Source organism: Corvus moneduloides, chromosome 3 (genome assembly GCF_009650955.1).
Source record: "Corvus moneduloides isolate bCorMon1 chromosome 3, bCorMon1.pri, whole genome shotgun sequence".
Classification (NCBI taxonomy): domain Eukaryota; kingdom Metazoa; phylum Chordata; class Aves; order Passeriformes; family Corvidae; genus Corvus; species Corvus moneduloides.
In genome coordinates, this window is record NC_045478.1 from 35,421,689 (window position 1) to 35,441,044 (window position 19,356).

At 37.7% G+C, this 19,356-nt stretch overlaps 1 protein-coding gene across 2 annotated transcripts; it reads right to left on the reverse strand.

The window, feature by feature from the left end:
* Nucleotides 1–718: 718 nt before the first annotated feature.
* Nucleotides 719–18,366, reverse strand: LCA5 (lebercilin LCA5). 2 transcript variants are annotated; one of them, XM_032104885.1, is made up of 10 exons: nucleotides 18,256–18,366; nucleotides 17,890–17,974; nucleotides 17,674–17,789; nucleotides 13,160–13,541; nucleotides 10,146–10,675; nucleotides 8,497–8,634; nucleotides 7,138–7,234; nucleotides 5,868–6,013; nucleotides 3,898–4,030; nucleotides 719–2,131 (listed from the first exon to the last, which is right to left on the reverse strand). In XM_032104885.1, exons 4-10 carry the CDS (start codon nucleotides 13,356–13,358, stop codon nucleotides 1,326–1,328), a joined length of 2,049 nt encoding a protein of 682 aa, XP_031960776.1. In that variant the 5' UTR covers nucleotides 13,359–13,541; nucleotides 17,674–17,789; nucleotides 17,890–17,974; nucleotides 18,256–18,366; the 3' UTR covers nucleotides 719–1,325. The 2 variants fall into 2 exon arrangements, with proteins under 2 accessions (XP_031960776.1, XP_031960777.1); XM_032104886.1 differs by lacking the exon at nucleotides 17,674–17,789.
* Between the last annotated feature and the right edge of the window lie 990 nt (nucleotides 18,367–19,356).

Consider the following 19,356-nt stretch of genomic DNA (forward strand, 5'->3'; position numbering starts at 1 on the left):
GGACAAGTAACCACCCAGTCACAAACACCTGCAGTGTTTACCCACAGCCCTCTCCTACCTCTTACACGACAGTAATCACCCCAGGAAGTCATTGCAGGAAAGTAACACAGAGTTAAATTCACTGTTGCTGGTTAAATTTTTTCTGATATTCTGACCATCTGCAGGCAAAATGAACCAGATAAATTCTGTGGTATTACAATGAATGTAACTGGGACTGTAAGCAAGCAGGTGAACACGAGCTGTTCTTCACTACCGAGCACCTGGAGAGAACTGTCCCATCCATCTGGATCTGAATCTGTGACTAATTTTCTTTCTGAGTGGGGGGAGCAAAGAGAGTTACTGCATGATGCAGGACACCAACCTTTCTCTTCAGAAGAGCCACTGTGTTGAGCAAAATCTTGACTCAATGCATCTTTAAATTGTAAGAATTCTCTGTATTTTAGTGTGTTTTGAATCAGGCTCAGAGGGAGCATATCAGAGAAGCATTTCAAAATCTCTTGTTCTAGCAAGGAATGACCTTCAGCTTAAGGAATGACCTTCCTCTTATTTTCTGGAATGCTTCTGCTAAATTCTTCCTTGCCTATCTTTTTAATTTGTGTACACAGCACCAACCAGTAAATAACATCATGAGCAAAGTTGCAACCAACTCCCCCCCAGTATCAATAATATGATATAAGAAGTCAGAACTTTGAGTTAAAGATGACCTACACACAAGAAATGTACTCAACTCATTTAATAAAACCATTTTGTTAAAAAATTACTTAGTAATGATTGGAATTTTACATAGAAAATTCAGAAATTACGAAAGATGGCATTGTATAACAAATATAATCTGAATATATGAGAAGAGTTAGACACATTTGGTAGTAAGGTCCACAAAAAACCTATGCAAAAGGAGAGAGCAGCTGTTCCTGAGTTAATTGTGCTTCTGTTGATATTCTTCTGAGATAACATGACAGCAGTGTAAAATATTCTCTTTCTAAGAGAATTAGTGCTAGAAATATCTCTTCTGCTCATTTCATGACTGATATTACACATGCCTTCTCCTGGCACAGTTAAGAGGTTCTCCAAATGCCCAAGAAAGAAAGTATCTGAGGCCTAAAAGAAATACTCCAAATGAAAAGCAGTGTACTGTGAGCAGCCTACAGGTAAAAAAACCCCAAGCATCTCTCCTCTGCATCTCTCCTCTAGACACATACCCATTTATGTAAATTATTCCTTCATAAGGCTTTACAATAAATCTGAAATCTTTCAAATCTATATCTAATAAATATTACATGAAAATAGTTTTTCAGTATTTACATATGAAACATATAAAAACACGATCACTGTAAGACTACTTCTTCAATTTCATCTTCTAAAGAACCAAGGGTATTAACTCCTGGCTTGTTTGTAGTATACTGCAAACGGTGTCTGTTTAGGCTTCTTCCTTCACCAAAAAGCCCATTGTCTTCTTTTACTGTGACTTTACTGTTTTTATCAACAAAAGGCTTATTACTAGAGTCCCAATCTACGTCCAAAGGTGGAGTATCATTATTTTTAGAAAGAACAATGGTGCTGGCACTGCTTCCAAAGAGTTGCTCCATTAAATTGGACTTCTTTTCTTTCTTACTATCGAAACCTGCATTTTCCTTAACATTTTCTTCTAATTTGTCACTTTTTTGAGTGAGCCAACTTGGTCTCCCTGATCCTTTCCCAAACGAAGGTACATAACTACCAAATGTTAACTCACTGCTTAAATCTACAGTCCTTACATTTCGTTGCTTCTGCCCTTGTGCTCTTGTGCCATCATCCTGGCTCTCCTTTACAGGAAATCCATTAGTAACCTTCCCAGGAATCTCAAAGAATGGATTAGTTTTCTCTTTTTTCTCCAGGGAATCAGATTTTCTTGCTGTATTTATGAGTGGTGCTTGGGAAGTTGGTCTCATGTTTGTTGTATTTTGGATTTCTCTATCAATTTCTTGCATTTTAGCAAGGAGGAACTCTCTTTTTCGCCGTTCCTCCAGTGTTTCGGTGCTTTCTCTCTCTACTTCAGGTTTGTGGATTTCTGTCTCCATCTTTATCTTCTCTTCTTTATCCAATAAAAAGTTGCTTTCTTTTTTAATTTTGTCATATTCTTTCCTTTGCCACTCTGCAAAAATGTTTGAACAATATTTAAAATGTTTTAATTTTAAAATATCCTTATAAGATTTTGAAAACAATGCAAGCAAAAGCCATTGAGCCTTTAACATGCTCTTCCATGCATAATGTCATTTTCCTGCTGCAAAAATAAATTCCTCAAAAATTACAACTAAATCTAGTCCCAATTCTCTGATGAGATATAAAAGTTTATTGTCATCTTCCAAAGGCATTAGGACATTACCCACGTTTTAGAATTTTCAAAGCAATTTGATTTCTGCCAATTGCCTTCCCATTTCCTGAGTATGAATCAAAATGAATCCAACATTACTGATTTTAACAGTTCTGACTTGCACAGTACTTTATTTTTATTTGTCATTACCACTGACATTAGGACAGTCCTGGAATATATGTGTGGGTTCTTTTTTTTTCATAAAGGGAACTATTTCTGTGAAGCTATCAGGACTCAAAGTCATAGGAGTCATCACCTGTTTCAAGCAGTAAATGATTTAAAATACACTGCATCAGCTGCATATAGAAAAGACATTTACATGAGTGTTCTGTGCATCACTGCATGGACTCAGAGTGACTGTGCACAGCTACGAAGGAACACCAAAGGCAGCAGCAAACCAGCAACTTATAGACAGAACCTAGAAATGCTTATGTGTAGAACAAAGAGGAAGCTTCTCAAATATTTCTCTCTTCAAAATACTTTTTCCCCAAGATAATAGATGTGTATTTGGCCAAAAGTTGAATATGGCCTCTCCAACCTACTGGCATTTGCCGTTGAACACTTTACTCAAATTTCTGACTTAGGCTTTCACAGAGTTCCATGTTACCTACTGTACTTCGGCTCAGGCTTTCAGAAACAACTGCAATAGTTCAGTTAATATATTTAACATAAATACTTTTTCAGTAGCAGATCATTATACAAGTTAAGTAAAGAGCCATGCTTCTCTTTGTAAGGTAGGGAAAATACCAGCTTATACCATATGATGGGTAAGTGGTTAAATCATCTTATTCAGAGACATAAAATCAGATTCTTGGCTTATGTAAGTTGTGATAGAAGATTTTTCACAGATTTTACCTCTGAAAGCAGCTATAGATTGTTAGAATTCTTGTCATATAGAACAAGTACTACTGTTCATTAACTATAATCACTGAAAGAGTTCTTTAACATGACAGGGTGTGGTCCACCTAAAATACTTGATATTGACTTGTGCATGTAAGACGTTAAGATGCTGTGAAAACCAAATGAATAAAAAAGCAGTATTAAAATATAATGACAGAAACTGACATTTCCAAATATCCACACCAAATGATTCAGATAATTGGACCTGAAAAGAGAAACTGAAATTTCAAATTATGTAAGGCAGTAGAAAGTACTGAAAAAAAAGGCTACATAAAGGAAAACAGATTTGTTCTACAATAGTAAAAATCTACTTCCTACCTCAATAACATTTAGCAAGTCAGAGATAACATCAGCATTTACCTTCTATGTCATTCTTGTTTTGTAAAGCACAATCTCCCAGACTCCAATGCTTTTTTGTGGACAGCATATTTTGCTGCTGCATACTTAATCACTGCTAAGTACAGGGCACAGATTATTCTATATCCTGTATTTCTTTCTGATTCTTCTTTGCATAATGTAACTGAAAATAATTTTCCACTGTAGTGATCTCTGCAAAATCATTTTGCTCTTCTCACCCGAAACCAGCAGCTTCACTTGATTAGTATTCTACAGTGCATTTTTCAGCCTTCAGCTGCCCATTTTCTTACCGTCAGGAAGTTTTGGAGCCCTCTCCTCTAAAGACTGTATTTCTTGAAAATGTTTCAGTTCCTCTTCCCTGTCTTGGTCTTGTCTTAGGAGTTCTGTTTGTTCTTTCCATCCTTTTTCTTGAGCTTCTTTTTCCTGAAATAAATTAATAGAAAATTGAAGCTGATGGGGAAAAACAACCAACCAACCTAACAAAATCATAAGAACTTCCATGTCATTCTGAGATCACATTCTTACTGATAAACATAAAATGAATAAGTCACCTTAAACCAAACCAGCTCTGACAACCCAGGGGTTTGCCCCCAAAATATTATCACCTCTAGTATACTTTTATACACTTGAAACAAAATGAATAGACAATCAACTCTATCTTGTATTACACATTTCAGGGAAGTTGCAGCTCCAATGCCATAAAGCAAAATTATCACTCTCAGGGTAGTCCTCTTTAGAAACCAGAAGTTTTCTTCTTCAAGGAGTTTAATAGAAGGCCACATTTCATCACCTTACTCTTTTAACAAGCAAGCAATTAGTTGCCCCCCACTTGCACTCAAACGAGTGGGTTGTAGATTCAAGTTCATTTTGGTACTTAAATTTATAGAGTATTAAGTAACAAACAATCAAAGAGAAAGGTTTAATCTCAGATGACAATTTCAGCTAGTGACTATACAGACATATGTAAAAGGCAAGAACAAGAACCTGCAGAAAATATATTAATAGCAGCAGCAAAAATCACCAACACAGAAAAGTAGTGGCAATGAAGTGAAGAGAAAGTCAGCCTAGTCCAACACATGGGAGTTAACTTTGTAGGTTGTGCTTATTTTAGAACAAAATAAACTTCTAGACTAAAAATACCCTTCTAAGAGAAATAGCTACTACTTAATGAACAAAGAAAAGATGACTATTAGCCAAAAAACCTTCAAGTATTTTCCCTTCATGTACAAGGTTATCATTTTTATATTAAAAAATATTAAATATGTAAGGAGATGGTGGCCAGGTATTTAAAATGCTTGACTTTAAAAACTGACGAAAGTATAGACTACCCAAATCTAATTTACATTATTTAAAGCAATAGCCACATAGAGAATACACAGTTGGGCTCCATGAGCTGCACTTGTACCAGCTGTCTGGTTCTGTAATTCACACCCCCAAGCATAGACTGGAAGAATACATTAAATGACATCCATAGTCACAGAAAGGGTTCGGGAAGAGGGAACACACAAATGAAACTGCCATGAAAAAGCTTCAGCCCTAACAGGAAGCCAGCCAAGACCATCCTCAGAGCATTATTTCTGAAAAAAAGTCCTAGCCTCATGTAATCAGAATTTGTACAATTTGTACCAGAATCTGTATTATTCTGATTTGTAATACCTTACAAATCTCTGTTTTTAGCCTGGGGTGACAAAGTATAAGTAATACTTCTAATGGTACTATTGTCTACTAAAAAAGGAAAATGGAAAAACAAATAAACCCAAGCATATTGACACAGCTGGAAAACCAGAATAAATACCAGCATTGTGACAATAAGAGGAAGCGTTAGATTTATGCATTGTGAAATAATTCTGGAAAGTAAAAGAAACCATAATTAAGACCAAAGAGAAAACCGAGAGAAGGCAGCCATCACTGTTCAACAGATTGCTTAAATAAGCATTAGAAACAAAGAAAAAGGGTGAAAACCAAAATGAAGTCTTAAAAACTTCAAAGAAGTAACAGTGGCAGGAAAAAAAAATTGAGCTAATGGCTCTCACTAAGACAAGAGAATATGATAAACTCAAAAAAATTGAGTTTATTTCTAGAAGGGTAGATCTTGTCTTAAAGAACAGAATGCTTTTGAAATATATCTATTTTGTATATATATGTATTTTCTATATATTTACACTTGTATATTTACACATTTTCTAAAATATAAGCTCTGCATTATATAATCTGATAGGTGAATTATCTGGACTGGATCTCAAATTTTTATGGAACTTACTATTTTAGGAAGAATTCCTTCTTTCTTGTTTACTGTGTCACCACAGACAAGTTCTGATTCTGGAAGAAGTTCTGCTGGTGAGAAGTATCCACTGGTTTGTATACCTTTTGTGAGCTGTGGTCCCTTTTTAATATTTTGGTTGTTGGCTGTAGAAAATACAAACTAATTAAATTGTGTTTTCTCTGGAAAATATCCCGCTATATACCTGTCTCTCATTTCTCATGATTTGCAGCGAACAAGACTGTATTGAAGTCAATGGAAGTGGAAAGTATCGATGAGTTTCACACAGTTGTTTTCAGCATCTGTAAAACCTAATCATAAAAAAATATACATGCAAAAATTCTACTGAAAAAGTAATTTAAACTCCACTTCAATGCTACTTATAGGGTCATTACAGTGTACTGAGTATTAGTTAAAAAGCCCCACAAAATATCTCATTCATCTTACTGCCTGCCACAGAATCAAACTCATAAAATTAAAATTCACTTACTTGAATCTTTGAAACACATACATTTATCTCTATGGAATGACATTAAAAAAAAATCTGAACCTAAAATGGAATAATAGTAGAGCATCTATAATAAAATGAGCAGCAGACAAACTGTTTGAAATACTGGCATTAAATATTTCAAACAGTCCCATAAATTTCTGCTTCTTCTGACAAGTAGATTCTACTGATCCAGTGAAAATAGTCTAAGTACACACACAGACACACACATGTTTATGTGGGTAGGATAAGGTTTGAGACTGTCTTGTCACACCAGAAGAAATCACTGTACTGATACTTTTAGAAGATTATGTTCTGGGACACATATACTCTGAGGAAAAAATGAGTGCAGCTCATCTGACAGACAATACATTTGAGTTAGTAAAAAATAAATAAAACAGATCACCAAAATATTCTTAGCTGTGAAGATACATATTTTTAAAGCCTCTGTAATTTATTGTCAAGTAGACATCTATCATCTATTGGAGATTTTACTAACAATCTTCCTCTCCTCCTTTACCCAGGAACTTCTGGTATGAAAGGAGTTAAAACTGCTGTTTGGTGAAGTTCTGTGTTTTGGCTCTGCTGCAGTTACAGAAGAGTCAAAAAACCACTGTGCCCTTCTTTGTAACCAGTGCTGTGTTGAAAGAAGTGCAAAAAGATGTGTGCTTGAACAAACAGCATCAGGGCTGAGCACTGAGTGGCATGAAAGGAATAACCCAGCTGAGACATTTCAAAGTGATGTTACTAATTTTTCTGCTTTTATTGCTTTATACAAGTTACCTCTTTTTCTTTGTACAATATCCGTGTCTTTCCTAGGTGATGACTTCAACATACGATTAGCATATATATTTTTTGCTTCAAGTTCTCTTTCTTTTTCCTGTGAATGAAAGAGGTAAATATAAAATTGAGTTACTAGTATTTAATTTACTAGTCACTAGCAAAGCTGTAAATTAAATTAGATATGGTAAATAGAAACAGAATAAACAATTGTTTAATCCAATGTTTTAAGGAAAACAATCACATTCCTAACTCTGCTTATGCTGTGAGAAAGCCGACAACTTTCTCCCCACCAAAAACTCCTTAGTAAAATATTATGGGGGAAAAAAAAGCAGCTCTCCGCAGTAAAAATAAAACTAAATGCCAGTGCTTCCATAAACATGAACAAGACTTACACCATGTGTATAGATTGCACAACTGAATTTTAAGTGTTGTGAAGAGTTAAACATTTCAATGCAAGCAATGATACTTGCCACAGGGCATGTCAGTATTGGGGAGCAGAGGCCCACTGCATCGTAGAGGCATACTTTTCTTTTAGCACATTTACTGAATAAAATACAGAAATGAACAGTGAGTTATCAGAATTGATCTGATAATGGAAAGGTTTTCAAACTGTAAACTCTCCACTAACAAATCAGGCTTAAAACACATCCTCTAAACAAGTACATTTTAGAGGTACTAACACTACTGCTACTGGCTGGATAGCTGGGAACGTGGTGAACTGGTGCATCTCCAACATATAACTAGATTTGAGACTTGGAAGTCTCAAATTCAAGAAAAATTCTCCCAGAAACGAAGTACTTTAGCTTGAGTCTCACTTACTTTTTTTCCTAAAGATAAACTAAGTAGAACATAACAATATTTTAAGTACTTTTATTGAGAGTTTAGGCAACAATGATGGTGGTGTGGGGTGCAAATAAACATTTGCACAAATTTAGCAACACATGTGGATATCACAAATACATTACATTAATCTTCATGCAAACCTACTGTAATGCAAGTATATTAGTAATGAAGTACTATTTACACCTGCAGATTTAATTTTAAATTCAAGACTTCAAAACCTAATTGTCCAGTAGATTTTGTGGTTTATTCTCAATGCTTGGCTATGTATTTGATCTTGCTTTTCTTAACTAGTGCTAACAATAATGATTTACACAGAGACATTCCTGTTATAAACACTGTAGGGTCAGAGCACAGAACATTTCAATTTAATGCAGGAAAAGAATTCACACGTGGTATATAATTAAGTACAGATCAGAGAGTGCAGTCACTGGTAAACTATTCAAACCTGATTACAGATACTTTTAAAGATAAAATCCCAGTACATGGTTAGCAAATTCTATTCCTTTCACATTTTACCTTCAGCTTCTGATTTAGATGATTAAGCTCTTCTTGGAGAACTCTGTTTTCCTCTTGAGCCTCGTACAACTTTTTTTTCTTTGAATGTAACTCTCGTTGAAAACTGCTACCACTTAATTCAAGATTTCTTTCCAGATCCTTCAATTAAAACAAAATAGTATTTTTTAATAACAGAAGTAATTTTTATAGTCAAGTTACTTAAATAAAATTACAGTAAACCAGTGTCTTGGGTTTAGATATGGGCTCGACCATTGCTGTAACACTGAATACATTTAAACCTTTAATCCTAATTTTGAGGGGGCAAAGCACCTGCAGATGCTGCCGCTCATCCTTTTGAGTATTGAGAGGATTCGAGGACATAATAGAAACTCACTCTACTTTCTGCAAGGCTCTTGCCACAGTGGACCTCTGGATCTCTAAGACATATCTCCTACTGATGGGTAAGGGAGAGAATCCTTCCCTGAAAGTGCAGGATTATAAAGAAGAAAACAAGAAAGAATTTTTAACCTTTCTAGTAGAAACTAGCTTGTGATTATGATTTCAGTTACATGCCCTTGTCTTGTAATAGCTGTTTTAAGTGAAGCTGTGTTGATGAAAGAAGGAAAAAAAGCTAGAAGAAAATCCCTTACTTTTTAAAGCATGATTCATTTTAACATGATCCAGTACTACAAATGCTGAAATACCTAATCATAAAAGTACAGATGACAGATGGTGACACTACAGGATGAGGTAGTTTAGCTAACTCAGCCATTTATATCTTGGTACTTTGGGATTTATTTTTATGAAAGCTTAGTTTCCAGCTTAATCCTTGGATTTCCAGATCTATTATCTCTGTAATGTAATTTAGGTTTAATTACTAATATAGAGACCAAAACTTAAATCCATCTTAATGACATAATTTTAGCTTAGTATAAAATTTATATATTATATATAAAACATATCTACTATCAAAATTGTACAACTACCAAGAGATTTAATACTGTTAACATAATTTTTAAGTAAAATGAATTTATAGACATATTTACAGTGTAGACATGCTTAGACACATTTACAAAAACATAAACATTTTTGCTGGACTAAATTAAAATACATTGGACAAATTTCTTATAATGGATACCCATAAAAAGGTCTAAAGATTATTTCAGTATTTAAAAAACATGCTGTAATTTTGTCCAGCTGAGCTCTTAGATGTGCAGAATAGTGGACAATCAAACACTGTATGAATGCTGTTCAAAAATTGAAAAAGAATGACTGTATTATTTTTTTTTAGAAGTTTAGTGTAAAATTCCCTAAATACCCAGAAAATTTCACAACTTGTTTCCCTCCAAAAGGAGAAACTGGATTGCATAAAGCTGTATTACAGCTGCATGCACTTCGGAAACGTTATTGCTGGTATAAAAACACTTAAAAGCACAAATCCACAGGATATATTTTGCCAAAACATGCTTAATTTGGAAACAGAAATTTGAATGCACAGCCACCTCAAGTGGAACTATACAATCACCTTGGAAATAATTTACTTGATTCTACTTATGGGTAAAACCAAAAAATACTGGTTTTCTATTTGCTCCACAGCTGTGTAAAATTACAATTAATTGTGGTAAGAAATATCTGTACCAGAATTTCTTACAAAACGGAAGTCATCCCACCTTAATTCTTTTTTCCCTGTCCTCCAGCTTGCTCTCTGCTAAGGCTAGTTTCTTTGCCAGGTCATCTCTTTCAGCAAGGTGCTTATCTGCAGACAGCTTTTTCAGTTTCTGCAAGACAGTTTTTTTCCTGTACAGTTCATCTTCTGTATCTTTCAGCCGTCTCTCAGTTGCACGTTCTCTCTCCTGAGATTTTCGTAGGCGCTCCCTTAATATTCTAATCTCATTGTTGTGCCGAGCAAGGAGCTGAGAGATTTCGTTTTCCGTATCTTCAAACTTATTCAAGGCTTTCTCCTGCCTGTGCTGAAGCCTCTTCAGTGCCCTGTTTTCCTTTTGCAGCTCATCCAGTTTGATGTGGAGTTCAGTCAGTTCATTTCGGAGCTCATTGATTTTCAGCAGTCTAGCAGAAAGAACTCTTTTTGTAACAAGATCTATATCTTTTGCAGGAGAATCCCTAGTGAGGCTCTGAGAACGGAAGCCCCACCGTGTCCCTCGTTTGCTTGGTGCATATTTGGAATCCAATTTCTTTGTTGCTGAGAGAGGAAAAATAAAAAGCATGTTTACTATTAGACAATGCAGTTTGTCTATTCAGACATCGTTCTTGGAACCAAGCTCTGCCTGAAACAATCATACAATACTAAGTGGAGATGGTAGCTTTCAAACCAGACAATAAAAGGCATATATATGATAGAGTTACGCTCCTTTTGATAGCTGAAAAATGGAGATTTATGTCTGTGATCTACTGCGGGAGGTAGTAACTGCAACCATTAATATAGGACCCTTGTAGAGTAATCATCTGCAAATCGTATCAGAAATAAGAGTCATGTTTTGTTAATATTTGATATTGTTTATTAAAATGGTTTAGAAATACTATAATGCATACAAAATATCACATGCTTTTAAAATGGCAACAATTAGCTGAGCATTAGCTAGTTATGTATTATGCAAGATGTAATTCTCCCAGACAAATGCAGTAGTATTTTCAAATCCAGCTGCCATGCTTACAGACAAAACAGCAGATTTCAAAGGCTCAATGCAAAAAGCCTCCAAAGCAAAATTATAAATCCCATGAAAATTCAGTTCTCCCTGAATAATTTATTCTTGTATCACAAGTTATTTTCCACACAGTATTCTCCTTTGATTACTTGTATGCAGCACTCGCATTCCTATTTATTACTATTATTATTATTTTATTGTCATTCCCACACATAAAAGCTGAACATTTTGTTTCTATCTTATGTGCCTCTCATGCCACGCTCAAAGAATGAATCATATAATCCACTAAAAATATCTCTTAAAACAACTGAATTAATAGAGGGTGCGTAATTCTTTAAGGTACATCAGTGTTCAAAAGAAGTACACTGAGCAGCAGTTTGTAATTCTGGCTTGAAAGCTGGGATACAGCAATAGTGCAGTTACCTACACACAGACAGTGAGTGTGTGTGACAGCAAAGTCTTCCTCCCCTTTGCTACTCACCATGTTTCTATTCTACTGAGAATACTTATCAGCAAAAATAACAGCTTAAAAATACCTTCTTATCATTTCCTATAAACATTTTGCAAAAATACTCATTCATTTTCTGCTCGGTGCTCATTTTTTCCACAGCTTGAGCAAACAAAAGAAGGTGTGTTTTTTTCCTGTACAAAGATCACTTATGTCACATTCAGGTGTGAAAAGATTATCTAATACATGCACTGCAGGAATGATGCCACTCCTATCACCAACTAAGGGAGTTCCCATTAACCCTAGACTTCCAGCCCCTATAAGAATTTCTCCTTATTTAGGGGAAACATGAAATTCCACTACCAAGTTTGTACTTTTGATCATATAGTTAAACTGGGGAATAGTGTATTCCAAGACAATGTAATATGACATTCACAATACCTTCATGTAATTATTATCTTCAATTCTGGCTATGTAATCAAAGAACTGGTCACACATTGGCCCCCTCCAAATTAAACAGCATGGTGGAACTGCAGTTTCTGGTTCCCAGACAGCTAACCCATGACTACCATGGAGGAGATGCCACTTCTGAACACAGAGAAGCTCAGCAAAAAAACAGTTGCACCAGGACTCCCACACTGTCAAGAAACTAAAGAGATACATTCGCTGTTCAAATTAAAAACTTAAGGTCAGACCTCCTGGCACAGCCTAGACTGTAACATTGACCAAGTGATTCACACAATAGCAAGCACTTATGAATGAACTAGAACACCTGCCCAAGAAAGGAAGGACATGCTAAGACTTCACCAAAAACGGTATACAATTATTTAGAACAAGCTGTCAAAGTGCGGCAGAAAGCCTTCACAGCCCTACTTCAGCCCAGGGCCCACACAACTATTCTCTCTTTTTTTGCAGGGATGTTCACCTCCCCACAAACTGTATCAAGAAAGCAGCCTGTATCTATGAGAGAGCTCAAGGTGGAGTTATGTCATCTCAAATTGGAAATATTTTACCCTCAGGGAAGAAGCAGGAAAAACTTTCTTTTGAATCCCCATCTAAACCCAACTTTCATCAAAAACACTTTCTCTTTTTTTGCCACATTAGTGGTCTTTTGTTTCTTTGTTAAAAGTCACAGTACTATCCTGTAAAACGTAGTCAACTAGACTTCCACAAGACAGCTATCTGCAGGTTATTTGATCAGGGAAATTTTAACAACTGTCTCTCTTTTACAGATTGCATAGTAAGGACTTGCCTTGGGTTCTTGGCCTTGAGTTTTTTGTCAATGACAAAAACCAAGCATCAGCATGATTCAACAGAATGCTGGTACAAAAGCCATATTCACTTGTTAAGAAAATTATGAAGAATTCTGAAAATCACCAAAACTCATCCTTATGCAGGAGTGGGTTAATTTCAGTTTTCAATGGAGCAGCTACTGTCTACCTGCCATCTGTAACATAATTCACATGAACTGTATTTGTAGATGCTCGTCATGCTAGTTTCTCACTTTTGAGTTTTCAAAGATAATTAACTCTTTGGAGCAGTTACAAAACAGCAATTTCTGCTACCTACCTACCTTGGTAGTGCAACAGGCTGCTTGAAGTCTGTGTTTTGTGATGTCTTTTTTCTTGGTTTGTAGATGGAGAGCTTAGTGCTGGCGACTGGCTGGATGAATGAGATGCATTACCTTCATCTGAAGAGTAAGAGTCACTATTTTTATCCTCATCTGATTTCCTCTCCTGTTCAGAATCTGGGCTCCTTACTCTTTCTCCCATTTTTCAGATTTAATGGCTTTCCAGATTTTTCTCAAAGACTGCTCATTTTGGCACAAAGGATCTTTCAGTTGTTGCAATGGCAGCAGTTGGATTATTTCCTCTGGTTTATCATCTCCATCTCCAAGCATGAGATCTCCGCAGTTCAGTTCAGCAAGCAGTAGTCATCATTCAGAATGCATTTTTCTGTAACAATTTAGAGAGAGAGAAAAAATGAGAAAGAAAAGAAAGTTGCTTAAGAAACAAAGGTAAAAAACCTGTAAAATAATTCATGATTCCTATAACCTTATGCCACATGCTGTGCTACCTATTGTTTATATTAGTAATTATATTTATATTAATTATTTATATTGAACATGACAGACATCACTCTAGGAATGTTACTAATATTACATTCATAGTCTGAGGTACTTCAATCCCAAAAAAGGAATCAGAATATTAACACAGCTAAATCTAGAATAAGACACTACTCTCAAGTTAGAGAAGGGAAAAGAATTTGGAAAACAAAACAGAAAAAAAAAAGAAAGCTTGTTGATACTCAGGAAACTAATTTAGACATGTTTTAAAACTTTTTAACCAAATGAATTAACAACTTATTTGTGTGACTAGAATTAAGATATTTGTAGAATTGGACTAAATCTTCCATTTCTCAATTTCTGACATTCCAATGATGTTAAATAATGTGCTTGAAAATAAATTGTCCCATTTGCCTGGAAAATACCAAGTCCCTAAACCCTAATGAGACTGTACCTATCTCTCACAATCTTCATCCTGTGAAGTACTCTCATACTCTACAACATCTGGTGCTTCATACCTTTAAGGACTGGCCAGAGCACACACATTTGTGTCATGTATTTATGTATCTATATCTACATATATACACACCCTTTTATATCTGATAAGAGAGACCACACCACCAGTACATGATAAACATTACACCTGAAGCAGGTATAAAATGAGGACTGCTCCTGCAGCCTATCTTTTGATGCAAACTGAAAAATCCCATCGTCTCAAGGTGAAATCACCCCATTGTGTATTTGGAGACACTTCCTCAGAATGTAATGGAGCAAATAAATTCAAAATTTTCTTCACCTTCTCAGTCAAAACAATTTTCTCTGCAGTTTTACTGACTACACTCAGCCTCCCTTGTCTTTTGCCTCTCTCACCACTCTTGGCAGCTTTCAAGCTTAATTTCACCATCTCTCTCTTTACAATCCAACTTTGAGATATCAGGCCTCTAATGGGTGAATAAATAGGACTTGCACCATCAGTTCTACCTGTTGAATGACATAACTTCCTAGCTGATTTCTAAATGGCAAAGCAAATTACACACAAAAAAATTCAGCTGCTTTCAGTCAAAACTGCTCTATGCTGCAGGACATTCAACATACCTGTAAATTTTTCACTATATTATTTCCCAATAAAATAAACTTGGCCTGCTTCTCAGCCTTCACTGCCTATACATGCCTTACTGCATAGCCAAGCAGAACAGAAATGTCAGCTGCCAAGATAGTTTTCATTACAAATTCAAGCTTTCTGGCTCAGTTCACTGTTAGCACAACTCTGCCTCCAGTGACTGGAATCCATTTGGCCTCATAATCTATACAGAAGAAATTAGAGGAATAAACATCCTATCAGGTTTCTAAACTGGGAAGATGCTTGGAAATTAATACTGAAGTACCTGGAAAAGAGTGTTTTTTCATTACTTAGGAAGAAACTTTCCAAAATAATGGTTTTTAAACACCTAAATATTTTCAAAGTGGTCCAAAAAATTAGATGCCTAAAACTTATGTCAAAGGATTCTGATGAAAACTAAAATTTCACTGCAAAGCCTAGAAAGTAAATAAGCTATTACCTGAGATCACCTGTCCTAGAGATTGCTAAACACATGCTGGAAGGTATCATTACTGTGAACGTTCAAATGATCAGGAATGATTGTTCTTTCCTTACAAGATAATGGAGTTATTAAAATTATTTCAAAAGATAGACCTAATCATAACTGTAACTAAGATCATGTAAGAATACTAGAACATATCAGGGTGCTTCCCTACTCCCAAACAGTTCCTTTCCTAACTCCTGGCCCCACAAACACCTGTGCAGAATGGATGTTATTTTGCTCCTTGAAGAGCAAACCAAGCCCAAACAGGCAGAGTTTTGGGGACAATCTGTTCTCTAGAGGATGCACAGACAAGACTGCACCAGGTCTGTCTCCACAAGACAGAATTTCAGGGAATGCAAAAAAATAGAAACTAATATATTTATACTAAAGTACTAAAATAATATGACATATAAAAATAGTACTCTGCAGGCACAGATCTCATATTCTTGCACTCAGGGAAAGCATAAATGCCTACAGTTCATGTCTAATTATATATATAAAACAAGAGCACTCACTTTCATGTACCAACTTAAAGCTCATCAGTTATTTTATAGCCCCACAAGAGTTCACTGAAGAGGCAATAATCTTTTTGAAGAATGCTTTTCATAACTCAGTGTGTTTAAAACAAACAAATTGTAAGAACTGGAGGATTAGAATTATCCATCACTCCTGTGCTGGATATTCCCCACTTTTGAGAATATTTTGCTAAGTATCGTTTTGACATACAGCAACATAAATGAACAGAAATTGTCGATGCATTCTGGAAGTACTTGAAAAGCAATGGAATGAAAACAAATTGAGAAAGGTAAAACAAAGAAAGCTCCCTTGAGGACTCACCAAAAACATCTTTTGGATCTTCAAATGGTTTTCAGTTTTATAAACTGGTAATATTATAATATTTTCCATACAAAAAAAGAAATCTTAGTCTGTGAAGTCTTGCCAAATTAATTTTTCCACCAGTTTATAATGCAATTTGATTAACAAAAGAATGCACAGTTTATCCTGAGAACAAAAGAATCACTAGGATATTCGAGTTTTACTTCAGTGAGCCTAAGGACTGTTTAATTAAGAAATGTTTTGGCTCCCTGACGTCTCAATTGTTACAAACTAGTTTGAGTTGATTATAAAGCAAGTTTAACTTATGTGAATAAGATCCACAAAGATATCTATTTTCCCCTTGTATATTTAATAAGTTGTGAGGAGTGAAAAATTGTGTGTTAGCAGTGGGTCTAGTAAGCTGCACCATCACCACAATCCCAATCCTCTCCCCTCAAAAGCAGGCATGCTTTTAGAAGCCTAATGAATCAAGATCACATCAATACAGAGTGGCTGAAGTAAATCTGGGACTTGCACAAACTTTACAAAGAGGTTTTTTCCCCCAGAACTTCACACTTCTTCACTTCTATCTATTGCTATTATTTACATATATTATATTAAAAACATGTTTATCATTACAAAAACCAGTCAAATACTGGGTCACTGCAAAGGACATGACAGACAAAAGTGAGAACAGAAAACAACTGCAACAGTTACAGAAGATTCCCTATTACTCCTAAGAAAATCACAGAAAGAGAAATTGAACCACTGGATTACAGGTATTATGCAATAGACAGAAACGAAAATTACTTAGCAATCCTTCTCATGCAGTGCACCCAGAGCTCAGTTCTGTAGTGCAAGACTCATAAAACTTTTTATGTCCTTTTCAGTATTAACACCCTTCCAAGACCAGGGGAAGCTCAGTGCTTTTGCTGGTCACCGAATGGCACTTCCCCCGTACAAACACTGACCTCTAACGGCCTGCTCAGTTCTTCCACCTATTCTGAGAGAGGGACAGTGCAAGAAAGCCAGCTTCAGACAAGTACAAAAAGCGTCAACCCAAATTATTGAAGTGCTGAACCTAAGAGCAAAGAATAATTTCAAAAGAAATGAATCTCCTTCTTCTCCCTGCATCCATCTTTTCCATATCCAAATACTGTAGTTTTTCCAGAAGAGAGCTGAGCAAAATAATTTACTTTTATGACATCCAAACATACTGAGTGATGAGCCTTAGTGAGGATTAAGTATTGCTTCATTAGGTACTGCAGCTGCTGACTTAACTGTATGCATTTCTTCTAGGTTTACTAGCTTTTCACAAAATCACAGAATCAATTAGGTTGGAAAAGACCTCTGAGATCATCAAGTCCAACCTATGATCGACCATCAGCACATCAATTAAATCACAGCACAAAGTGCCATGTCCAGTCTTGCCTTAAAACCTCCAGGGATGATGACTCCACCAGCCTGAACAGCCCATTCCTATGTTTAATCACCTTTTCTGTGAAGAAATTCCTCCTAATCTCCAACCTAAACCTCCCCTGGCACAGCTTAAGACTGTTGTCTTGCCCTGCATTTTGGTGAATTAAAACGCTGTATGGTTTTAAAAGCCAGTGTTACGTTTACCTGTCACAGTAAACCTCAACGTTACTTGTGTCAGATCTCAAAATGAAGAAGCTGCTCTAAGTCCCAGGTCAGAAATGAGGAAATGGCACTTCAAACAGAGCACATGCAGGCCAGTCCTATAACGGCGAGAGGAGATTATGTTTCTAAATCAGACTCCATCACGGAGACCCACGCCGCCGCTCATTCCCACCCGTACCCCGGTGTGTGCGGACTTACCTAGTTCAGCTCAGCCACCCCCGAGAGCAACCCTCCGGCTCCCGAAGTGCAAGCAGGCAGCTTTCCTTCACTCAGCGGAGACGTTCTTAAAGAACATATCGAACGTTATTTTCAACCAGCACTTCGCTACGGCACACTTTAAATGCGATCACCGAAACCTACATACACTACATTACTTCGGAGGAAAGGAACTGAACACCGCTGGACCGAGACCTTTCGGAGGCCAATCCCAGGCCTAGGCCCGGGCCCGTTCCCAGCTCCCACAGCCCCCAAAGAAACACGGTCCCGCGGCGGTCCTGCCCCACCCCCGGGCCGCTCCCTCCGCCCCGCCATGTCCCCGCCGCCCCCGGCCCGTCCCGGCGGTACCTGCCCGGCCCCTCGGCCCGCCCGGAGAACGCGCCGACGGTTGCCGCGCTACGCTTAAAGGGGCCGCGCGGCGGCCATTGACAGCGGCTGCCCGGCAACGGGCGGCGGGGAGGAGGCGGGCTCTCCTCGTCAGCCATTGGCTACCCGCCCTGCCAGCTCGGCGACAGCCGCTCTTCCCATTGGCGGGAGGCTGAGTCTCAGCTGCTGATTGGCTGAGGCGCGGCTTACAGGGGGCTGTGTCGGGGGGCTGAGCCCTGCGACGCGGTGCCCCGGTGGCGCCTGCAGGGGGCGCTGCGGGCCGGGCCCGGTGCGGGTGAGCCCCGTGCGGGTGAGCCCCGTCGAGCTCCCGCCCGAGGAAGGGATGGAGCTCAAGTCCTGTGGGGAGCAGCTGAGGGAGATGAAGGATTTTAGCCTGGAGAAGAGGGGTCTCAGGGGAAACTTTTTGGCTCTGTCCAGCTCCCTGTAGCCAGGTGGGGGCCAGCCTTTTCTTCCAGGCAGCTAATGACAGGACAAGATGACATAGCTTCAAGCTGCTCCAGGGAAGGTTTAGGTTGGACATTAGGAGGAATTTCTTCACAGAAAGGGTGATTAGATATTGGAATGGGCTGCCCAGGGAGGCAGTGGAGTCACTATGCCTGGAGTGTTTAAGGACGGATTGGATGTGGCACTCAGTGCCATGGTCTAATTGACATGGTGATGTTCGGTCGTAGGTTGGACTTGATGATCTCAGAGGTCTTTTCCAACCTAATTATTTCTGCGATTGTGTTCAGAGAGCTTCCCGGGAGCACAAGGGTAGAGGAGCAGCCCGCCGCCGTGCCGGGACCCATCACGTTCCCTCACAAGCCCTCCGGGCAGTGGGACCAAGGAAGCCTTTGGGGAGCCTTGGGCATCTTCTGGCATTGCCAGTTTGAACACAAGGCTTTGTGTCAGGGCAGCATCTGGGGATTATGAGGGGCCAGGGATGAGAGCAAAAGGGGCGAATGGTGTCTAATTATAAAACACCCCAGAACTTGAAGCAAAATGGATTGTACTGACAAAAGGATTAAAGTATTGCCTAAAGCCAGCAGATAGGCTTGAATTCAAAGGCAGGGCCAATGTAAT

Excerpts from the sequence above, each read along its gene's own strand:
- LCA5 (XM_032104886.1), bottom strand. The coding sequence starts at position 13,358 with ATGGGAGAAAGAGTAAGGAGCCCAGATTCTGAACAGGAGAGGAAATCA. Across the intron at positions 7,235-8,496 it reads ATCTAAATCAGAAGCTGAAG|GAAAAAGAAAGAGAACTTGA; the intron begins GTAAAATGTGAA and ends TTTCATTCACAG. Across the intron at positions 2,132-3,897 it reads GGCTCCAAAACTTCCTGACG|AGTGGCAAAGGAAAGAATAT; the intron begins GTAAGAAAATGG and ends ACATTTTTGCAG.